This window comes from Penaeus chinensis, chromosome 13 (genome assembly GCF_019202785.1).
Source record: "Penaeus chinensis breed Huanghai No. 1 chromosome 13, ASM1920278v2, whole genome shotgun sequence".
NCBI classification, from domain to species: domain Eukaryota; kingdom Metazoa; phylum Arthropoda; class Malacostraca; order Decapoda; family Penaeidae; genus Penaeus; species Penaeus chinensis.
The window spans coordinates 22,377,441-22,387,440 of NC_061831.1; the positions used below are offsets into that span (position 1 = coordinate 22,377,441).

Sequence of the window (10,000 nt, forward strand, 5' to 3'; positions counted from 1 at the left end):
ATACAAAGAGCCGTTTATAACCTGAGAGTTAGTGGTATCTAGTGTGCTGAATGTTAAGGATTTTATAGAATAAAATGTAAGATAATAGGAATATGATTATGATCAGCTGAACTGTATTGATGATTTGTTAAAAGCCACACCATGGTGATTCTTCATTGGGTTTTAGTGTGGACATAAGAAACTATTTTATTATGTCTTCATTTTTCTCCTTTTAGCTGTCTCATTGGATTAATTTTCTTTTTATTGTCCTTCATTCTGGTGCCAATATACAGCAATATATGTAAACTGTGAAGTCTTATTTGTATGTTTTGTATAAAAAAAAAAAAGATTTTATTAAAATTCAGTGGTAAAGCCATATTGTCTTCATGCAAACTAAATACATATATTAGTTTATGTTCCTTAAAATCAAATGTGTCTTATTGAAGTTTTCCCCCCTTCATGTTTTAAGATTTATTACTTGGATATACTTACGAATTGCACGGAAATATTTATAGAGAAAGTGTCGTTCAACATATACAGCACAGTTAATGCTTTCTTCAGTTTTCAAAATAAATAAATGCTGTCTAGAATTGCAATGATTTTTTTTATTTTTGTTATTTTAATATTATTTTTTTGTTTTAAGGTAACAAAGGAGTTGGGAGTAAAACATTTATGCTTATGAAAGAAATAATACTTTTTGATATTTTAAAATCATGTCCCACATTTCCCTGTCAACCCTTCCAGTCAGATTTTCTTTTGTATAGAAAAAGGAGAGTCAAATCCAAGATTTTACTAATGTCATCTTTAGCAACTGTAGGTGAATGTCTTCTTTACTACACTTAGTTTACAAATGATGATGAATTGTAGACTTTTTTTCTTCTAGAAGTAAAATATGAGAAAAAGGAAATATAACTATTAACATATATTAATAGTAAATTTGGAAAAGGAGTACAATATATATTTTCCATATTTATTACTTTAAAATGTACACTCATTGACATCATTCTGAGATGACAGCAGGCAACAAAATAACAAACTTTCCTCAATTTCCAGACGCCTGGCTACTTCTTATTCAATGAAACATTACATTTTTTTCTTATCCTGCTATAATGAGGCAATTCATTCCTCATGATTTTATCAGATTTCCATTGCTCCTTTACAAAAGATGAGATACTACTACATATCCGGGTTTATGGCGCAAAAGGAATATTAACAAACTGGGCAAAGTCACCACCTGACTGAAAGACTGTAGCAGGAAGTTAAGTAATGGGTGCACCAGATTAGCTTTTGCTCTTCGGATCATGAGAACACCTTTCCTTAGTGCTATCTGGTATTTCTTCCTGAAAACCATGAGCTGGAGGGAAGAGTTCATCAAGAAGGTTTTCCAGCCATGTCCAGATATCTGCCCAGCCATCAGCAAAGATCCACAACCACCAGCCTGCCAGGAGAAGTTTTGTAGTAGTGCTAATAGTTAAATTCTCTTGTTAATGAAGTGGGTTGTGAATCAAAGGTAAGAACCACTGTATTACCATAACTTATCATGCCTCTTTACTGGCTAGATGCTGAAGAAACTACATATAATATTTAGAAAGTTAGAAAGGTATCCAACATGGCAAGAGTAGTAATCAAAAATTTTCTGCAAGGAGACAGGTTACAAACCTAAAACTAGATCAGATTACTGACACTATTTTTGTAATTAATAAAACTCATTTACTTTTTACTTTTTAATATGAAGAAAGATTGACTGCATATGCAGGTGTGCGCTAATGTGCACTTATATTTGCATATTTTTAAAACAAAAGACCTCAACAAAGCTTGCCTAGTTCTTGTGTTTTTTCCAAACAGGAAATGCTTAGCAAACTGCTACTTTATTTTGGTTTTCATGAGAAGATCATCAAATAGGAACAGGAGGAATGAATAATAAGGCAAAATTAAACTGGATTTACTCATCACTTTGCTACTATGGGTACATCAAAATCTCATGTTGGTTATAATGTCAATAATAAGGTGTGTTTCTTACTATATGATCACACAGTGTTGGGTTGCATGAAGATCTTCCAACATTTGTAGCATTGAGAAATCCTAACCAAAAACATATTAGATATTACTCCCCTTACTATTCAAGCTGATCTGTAAAATTAATTATGTCTTAACAATTTAAAAAAATATATTACAAATGAAAGTTATACTGATTCACAATTATTTACTTCATTAGTTTACAAAATAAATATAATTTCATTCTTCCTCAAATTCTAAAGGAAAATTATGGACTACCTAATTCACCTTTCTATTTTTTTAAGAGGGTGGGGGGATTGTTTTGGTATTCATTATTCTTATAAGAAAAATATCATTCAAACAAGCATTTCAAGAAAACATTGTATGTGGGGAATTATATATAAATAAAACTGTTATTGTATTTTAAGAGAACTTAAAGTTAACCATACAAAATGCAACAGTAATACCTGCCCTAAATAGCAAATGTACCTCTCTCCTATGGATAGGAAAGGAAATCCTCATTATGGTATTGCTACCTTTAACTATTTTCTGCCAGGATAGACATTTGGTTAGCAACATCTACAAGGCTGTTCTTTTCAATACAAAACTATATAATGCATTACAAGGTAACACAATATTTACTACAATCAGAATGTACTGAAATTTGTGTATGTGTGTGTGTGGGGGGGAGGGGTTGTCCAGTAAAGCTACACATGTCTTTTATTTCTAGTCATATGATTTATCTGAGTAGCTAAAAAGTTATCAGCATCTATTCCTTCCTCAAGACAAATGATGTAATAAAAATAAATATTCAAGGAAAATGCATTGTCTGAAAGTTTAGTAACACAGAAGTTGATATATTTCTTATCTGTTACATACCAAATTAGCATAACCATGGCACCAAAAACTTCTTTGCTAATCCACCAGATGTAATGTGGCATAATAAATACCACAAATAATTTTATTTGTTATCAGTTCATGATGACCAGTGTAGAAGATATCAATAACGAGGCAAGGTAGGTAACATAATTGAAACTGATTTTGCAGTTTCTGAAATGGGTAATTCAGAAGAAGATATAACTCAAACCATGCATTAAACATCTCGTATTTGGAATTATTTTCATTCCTATTGTTCATATAGTCTACTAGTATGTCCTCCTTATTTTACAAACAAAAATAATTACTTTTCAGATTTTCCTGTCCTGTGCATGAAACATTTAATTTCTGTGTAGATGCCACATCTGTGAAAGGCCTTTCAATCCTGAGTAACAAGTTTCACGAGGAGTCTGGTTTGCTTCTTAGTTAAAAATATAATACAATTTAACTTTAATTGCCTTTGTTAATCTCTAAACCATAGAAGAAGTCTTCAAAATATACTTTTTCTGGTATTGAAACACTCCTCTCTTTTTTCCCCCATGTATTACAAATGTCAGCCACAACAGCAGTAAAAGTAAAGCTCATGGAAACTAGAAAATAACATGGAAACTAGAAAACTACCCAAATTTACAAATATTAGAAAATTACATTACCAGTTTCTACTTAGAAAATGCAAGTAAGAGCCTACAATTACTTTACTTTATTTACATGATAAATGAGGCTAGGATAATTATTTTTCTACGGGGAGCTGTTAGATACTGAAAGTTACTTATTCTACCTATTACATTAGCTATGACATACTGTAGTCATTAACCCAGTATCACTGGGGAAATGTGTTCACTGTAGTACTGTTTTCTGAAATGCCTCTGCAAATGCTTGGCCACAAAGGAGTCAATTAGAAGACAATCACCTGATTTTACCTTTCCTTGAGTTTGCGGGAAAACTGTATTTTTACTAATGCTATCAATATCGATGCTGTTATTTTTATTATTGACATTATAATCATTGCAGTGTTAATGACATTACTAACAGCAATGTAAAATCCAGAAAATATTTTTGAAAATCAAGGAAAAGGGTGTGCAGGCGAGAACTTTAGTACTCGTAACTGGCTCATTGGTGACTTGGTACTTGTGGATCCATCTATGTGAAAACAATTAATAAATTAACCTAACAGCAGGCATGGCATGTACATATGTGCCATTCCAGGCAGCTTTGGGTTATGTGCTGCAATGTTTATGATGGTGTTGTGAAAAGGTAAAACTAGTATACAAAATAGTTTCTTTGGGTAAATTTACCAATATAATAAATTTCTTTGATTACTTACTGATTCATCCTTGAACTGTGCAGACCTAGCAAAAATATTAGAAATAGAAACATGATACAAATATGTATATATACAGACTTCTCATACCTACTACTAAATATAGTGTCCTATCAGAAGTAGCATCAGATGCTGACAGTAGCAGTAATTAATTAATTAATAAAAAAAACAAAAAAACTGATACTCAAACCTGATAAACTGGATTAAAATATGGCACCAAACTATTCTAAATCATTAGGGTCACTCCAACAAGTGATGAAGACTGTTAAAGTGGCAAATAATCATAAATCAATCAATAAGTAATTGTTATGCACTAAAGAAACACTTTGTGAAGATAAAACCATTCTAAAAATACTGGAGATTATTAATCTAAATGTTAACATTTGCTTTCCACACCACACTGGACCTTGTGCCAGGTGCTGTGCACAGTCAGCCACGTAAGGGAAATATTAAAAGCTAAGGAATTTTATGTTTCCATTCTCTCTAATATTTTAGATGCAGCATGCATGAACAACTGTTTAGCAAACACAACTTCCAGTAGGCTTGAGTCATGTGGCATGGGTATACATGCCACCTAGAAAGTGAGTCTTGCCATGCCATAGCTTTTACATACATGTCATTGTTTGGCAAGGGGTTAACTGATGGATATTTTTTTCAGAATAACAAACAAGAAATGTTAAAATTTCAGTGCTACTATGTTAATTTATAAATGAAACAATAAGTATAAATCTATAAAAATAATAGTAGTGCTCTTATACAATTTTTTTTTCATATTTAACAATAAAATGTTATATACTTTCATGAAAAACTATAAAAAAAAAGTAAAAAATAAAAATAATAATAATAATATAAAAATCAACAAAACATTGTTTTGGTTTTAAAACAGAAAATACTAAATTTTTCTTATTTATTCAAATAAAAAATCAGAAAATGTTATTTACATTTAATTAATCAAAAAATACATAACAAAACCAGCAATAAAGACACAAAAGGCATTCCAGAGGTGAAAGCTGCTGCAAAGATCAAACGGGAGTTCTTGATCAATCAAGAAAGAAAGTAAAGGATGGTGAAACAGCTCTTCTAACCCTTGTAGATAAGGCATGTTATGCTGAAAAGCAACAACAGCTTCCGGGGAGAGGTGACTACCCTTCTGAAGAGGTTCATCCAATTCAGGGAGGTTACCCACTCTCTCGTTGAATTCAAGCTTCTCTGTGGAATAGCCTGATCTTTGAAAGTGTTGATGATGACCATAGTTTTTTAAATTATTTATAAGGCCATCTGGGACACCATCCTCAACCTCTCTTAAGCCAAAGTTAGGGACTTCATGCATTCTGTAGGGTAATAGCATGTGAGGTTTACCTTTCTCGATGTGATCCCTGCTTGAATCCTTGCCTTCAAGAACAAGAATATCTGATGCTACTTCTTGAGCAGGTGACACTGAAGAAAAACTGCTTGTATATTTGTTTACACTTCCTGAGTGTTCATTACCAGGCAGAATAGTAATATTTGTTGACTGTGGATCACGCACAGAACGTGACTGGTCTTGATGATAAAAATTCTCTATGTGTAAATATTTTGTATTAAAGTGGTTTAATGGATTTTTATTTGCATGCACGATGGCTGTTTTTATCCCTAAATGGTTGCCTAGCTTATCTTGTACCCTTGGAGCAAGTTTTTCAGGGTTCCCATCTGAAACAACTTCAATATTTACAGCTTTAATACACTTCTTCACCGGCAACTGTTTATGACTCAAATCAAAACTGTTATGTTCTACCAACTGACTCCTATCAGATTCTGCAGTCACATTTGATGACTCCAAAAAGATTCCTGGTTTCATAACCTGGACATTTCTCTGACATTCAGGTGATTCTGGGAAGAGCCCAGAGTCTAAGTGATCATTATTATATTTATCAGCTTTTCCTGAGACAATTAACTTATCTTTTTCCATAGTCTCAATACTAGGGGGAAGACTTATGGGCTCAGGAATTGGTTTTCGACAATCACTTTTTGTTTCTCCATCTGATGGATCAATCTTTACAGTAACTTTCACTTCTCTCTGGTCTACATTCACCTCTTCAATTCTTCCAAGAGCAGAGCTGCCCAGACGTTTCTTTATCTTGGTACTTTTTCTGTCTACCAAAGCATGTTCCTCTCTAACTACATTCTGACTATCAGCTACCGTCTTCTGGTCTCGTTTCTTCCTTTTCTTCGGAGATCTGTCCAGAACCCCTGACTCTCCCTTAGCATCACCTGATGCGAATCCCTATTCTTGAGTGTGCCGGCGGTGAGTGGCAGTGTGCTTCAGTTCTTCCAGCTGCTGGTGTCGACGCACTAAATCTGCCCTTCCACTTTTGATCATTCTGAAATGTAAGTGAAAATACATGAGTTCATAAATCAATATGTATTGTAGATATATTTGTAGATGCATCAGAGGTGAATGAAGTAAAAATAAGCTCAAACATTAATATACTTTAAAATAAAATAGATTACAAAATATAACTGAAAACAAAGTAAATCACTTGAGGGGGCTGTCCCTGCTGGGGTGGCAGGGGGGGGGGTATATGGTATATGTACACAAATGAGACTGTTAGGGCCCACCTCAGGTTATTTCTTGGGAGAAACATAGCATTTGTAAACAACTATTGCACCTTTTACAAGCGTTTCTGGTAAATAATGCAACCTACAGACTGTACTGTAGGCTGTAGGTGCCATATATACACCTAAATAACATACCCACCCAGGCAACCAAGGACTTTTATTCATGAAAATGTGTGCATATGACTGAACATCTACTCTATGCTGGTTCCCCATGCCCAATGGCCACATTTCTAAAAGTCATTATAGAAAATGATTTTGATCAAAGATTATCAATAATTTTTCCTTTACATAAAATTGGGTTTAGGCCTATTAAATAATGATGATTAAAATGGTTAACCTTATGTGCATGCATTTACATACATGTAAACCTCCTCAAAAATTATAACCCCCTAGTGACCAGCCTTTCATTTATTTTACACATGTGCTTCTATAACTCTCAAAAGTATTATTTTCTGGTTTAGATTAGTTTTCTATATGATTTAATGCACCTATTAAACATTTCAAACAGGAATAGCTACTTTCATATATGAAAAAAAGGAAAAAGGGGAAAACAAAAAGAGGTACTTTTACAAAATACTCTCCCTATTAAAAGCAATAACTCTGACTTGGTATAATCTCATCGCAAAGTACACAAAATGAGCTTTTCTTTTTTATAATATGTAGAACATCATTCAATTTAGTGCAATAATAACAGAGATAACAAACTTTGGCAAGTGACCAAATTTCCAACAGCCTGATCTCAGTTCTCTGTTTACATAGGCAGCAGTACCACCAGCGGTCATAATTTTCGCTCACCTCGAAATTGGTTGGTTGCATTTACAAGAGCATCGGAATACATAGGGTCTGTTGGATCCTAATTTTTTAATTTCAGAAACTGAAAAGATGACCCAAAAATAGTTCACAAAAGCAAACAGTCCCTCCCATAAAAAAAATTAAGGAAATGTAAAAAATTGGAATCCAAGATACCCTTCCCATAGAGTTGACCTAAATGAGGAATATTTTTTTTAGGTAATTCAGGGAAAAGATACAGCCTGTGGATGGTACTGTGAACAGAAGAAGAAGAAGAAGAAGAAGAAGAAGAAGAAGAAGAAGAAGAAGAAGAAGAAGAAGAAGAAGAAGAAGAAGAAGAAGAAGAAGAAGAAGAAGAAGAAGAAGAAGAAGAAGAAGAAGAAGAAGAAGAAGAAGAAGAAGAAGAAGAAGAAGAAGAAGAAGAAGAAGAAGAAGAAGAAGAAGAAGAAGAAGAAGAAGAAGAAGAAGAAGAAGAAGAAGAAGAAGAAGAAGAAGAAGAAGAAGAAGAAGAAGAAGAAGAAGAAGAAGAAGAAGAAGAAGAAGAAGAAGAAGAAGAAGAAGAAGAAGAAGAAGAAGAAGAAGAAGAAGAAGAAGAAGAAGAAGAAGAAGAAGAAGAAGAAGAAGAAGAAATAAGAACGGGGGGCTTATGCCACCCTATGGGGAAACAGGGGTAAAATGATATACAAGACAATTATATACTCAATAACATGCAAGAAATGTATTAGTTATCTAAAACTGTTATCTTTTTATAATCAAATGTCTAGAGCAAGGTAGGCCTCGGCCGGGAAGATCCTTTTAAATGAAATGACATAAAATATTTCCTTTATATATACCTTCCTCATGATTTTTCTTCTCAGAATCACTCTATAAAGAATATTCTGTGCTCATAACAAAATTTAGAAACTTATTGTACACGTACACACACACACACACACACACACACAGCAAATGATTATCCATACCTCTCAAAAATCACAACTAAACACAACATGATAAATAATAAAACAAATATTTACTTGGCCTCCCAATGTCTGAGCTCTTGTTCATATTGTTCCCTCTGTTTTTTCGCTCTCTCACGGAATATCTCCTGTTCCTCTTCTGGCAAACGACGCCACCTGCTTGCAGCACCAGTAAGGAATTCCTAAAAGATAACACAGTTTATGCTCTCATCCTATCAAAAAATTACTGACTGATTATAGAATAATTATCATTGATCTTGTATGTATTACAATCATCATCTTTTAATTATCTTTGAATTCACACATTCACTCTGTGCATTCTCCAGGTGTTGCTTACCATATAACAATATATTAAGAAACAAGGCAACAGCCACACCCACATCCACACCCACACTTATACATAAAATGAAGCCAAATCTTGAAGCCAGGAAACCCTTACCTTGAGAGGAGCATCCCCTCTGTCTAAGGAGAGGAGGTACAAGGTGAAGGCATTACCAGGGTGTTTTGGTTTTCCCAGTTCTTCTGTTTCCTTCTTTTTGTCCCTCCTGATCTGGCGTTTCAACTTGTCCTGAGATCTTTTTCGCTTCAGGTCTTTCATGCTCTCAATCTGTTGTGGTGTGAGCTTTTTCATGTAATCTTTATATCTTCAGGGAGAGAGAAAGAAAAAAAAAAATATGTAGAATTCATTAATTTTGAATTTATGAAGAACATACAAGACTCTACTCTTTACAAATATTGTTCAAATATGTAAACATGGAAATGCATAAAGAGATTTGGAAATACTCTGTGCCTCTCTCTTGTATTCCTTCATATGAAATTATTAGCATGCAATTCATATTTGCAATGAACCGGCCAAACAAGAGAAACATTTTATATTTACTACCCCTTTCTAGAGAATTTGCAAACTATTCATGCATATATATACATCAGACTGTACTTAGAATGTAGCTCTGTAATACTGGTTTAATATCAGCGTATTCTTCCAAAGTTACATATACATACAAGTTTAATTTTTGGACAGTACAGGACAAAGACAAGATTTACTACTGCTTATGGTTCATCACTAAATTCTACATCTCATATGTAGATATTCTGGCATATTACTTTTAGTAACAGTATCATAGTATAGTATAGGATTACTATGCAATATGCAAGCTGGCCATTATGCATACTTCTATCACAACTGAGAACTTACTCTACGTCATAAGTTTCTTTGTCTTTAGTGTAAAGTAAAGACCACTTGCTCTTCTCTGGCAAACCAAGTTCATTCCACAGAGATGCCAATTTTGCCGTCAACTCTGAAAGAATTTGATAACCAATTTATTGTACAGGACACTTAAATACTCACACATATCTGGTGCCATTTCATCAAACATTTACCACATACTGTAAAAATAGGACATTACTAAAGCATATTGCAAGAACCAATAAACTCACCTTTCAAGCATTATAAAATATATATAACACATCACACATTGAATTT

The 10,000-nt window shown here is 33.5% G+C and overlaps 2 protein-coding genes across 2 annotated transcripts in view; both read right to left on the bottom strand.

Annotated features, from left to right (window-relative positions):
• Positions 1 to 937: 937 nt before the first annotated feature.
• Positions 938 to 6,425, bottom strand: LOC125031686. Its single transcript, XM_047622582.1, has 3 exons — positions 5,531 to 6,425; positions 4,175 to 4,199; positions 938 to 1,417 (listed from the first exon to the last, which is right to left on the bottom strand). Exons 1-3 carry the CDS (start codon positions 6,117 to 6,119, stop codon positions 1,393 to 1,395), a joined length of 639 nt encoding a protein of 212 aa, XP_047478538.1. The 5' UTR covers positions 6,120 to 6,425; the 3' UTR covers positions 938 to 1,392.
• LOC125031685 (transcription factor A, mitochondrial-like) overlaps positions 6,392 to 10,000 on the bottom strand; it is a 5,537-nt gene continuing 1,928 nt past the window's right edge. Inside the window, exons 3-6 of the mRNA XM_047622581.1 lie at positions 9,713 to 9,815; positions 8,957 to 9,161; positions 8,575 to 8,699; positions 6,392 to 6,531 (exon numbers count right to left, since the gene is read on the bottom strand). Coding sequence (XP_047478537.1) covers positions 6,435 to 6,531; positions 8,575 to 8,699; positions 8,957 to 9,161; positions 9,713 to 9,815 — 530 coding nt within the window. The 3' untranslated portion in view covers positions 6,392 to 6,434. The remainder of the gene's footprint in view (positions 6,532 to 8,574; positions 8,700 to 8,956; positions 9,162 to 9,712; positions 9,816 to 10,000) is intronic.

Coding starts and splice junctions, on each gene's coding strand:
- LOC125031686 (XM_047622582.1), bottom strand. CDS start 6,119: ATGGAAAAAGATAAGTTAATTGTCTCAGGAAAAGCTGATAAATATAAT. Junction 4,200..5,530: donor CAGGGATCACATCGAGAAAG/GTAAACCTCACA, acceptor TATTTTTGCTAG/GTCTGCACAGTTCAAGGATG. Junction 1,418..4,174: donor CACAGTTCAAGGATGAATCA/GTAAGTAATCAA, acceptor TTCTCCTGGCAG/GCTGGTGGTTGTGGATCTTT.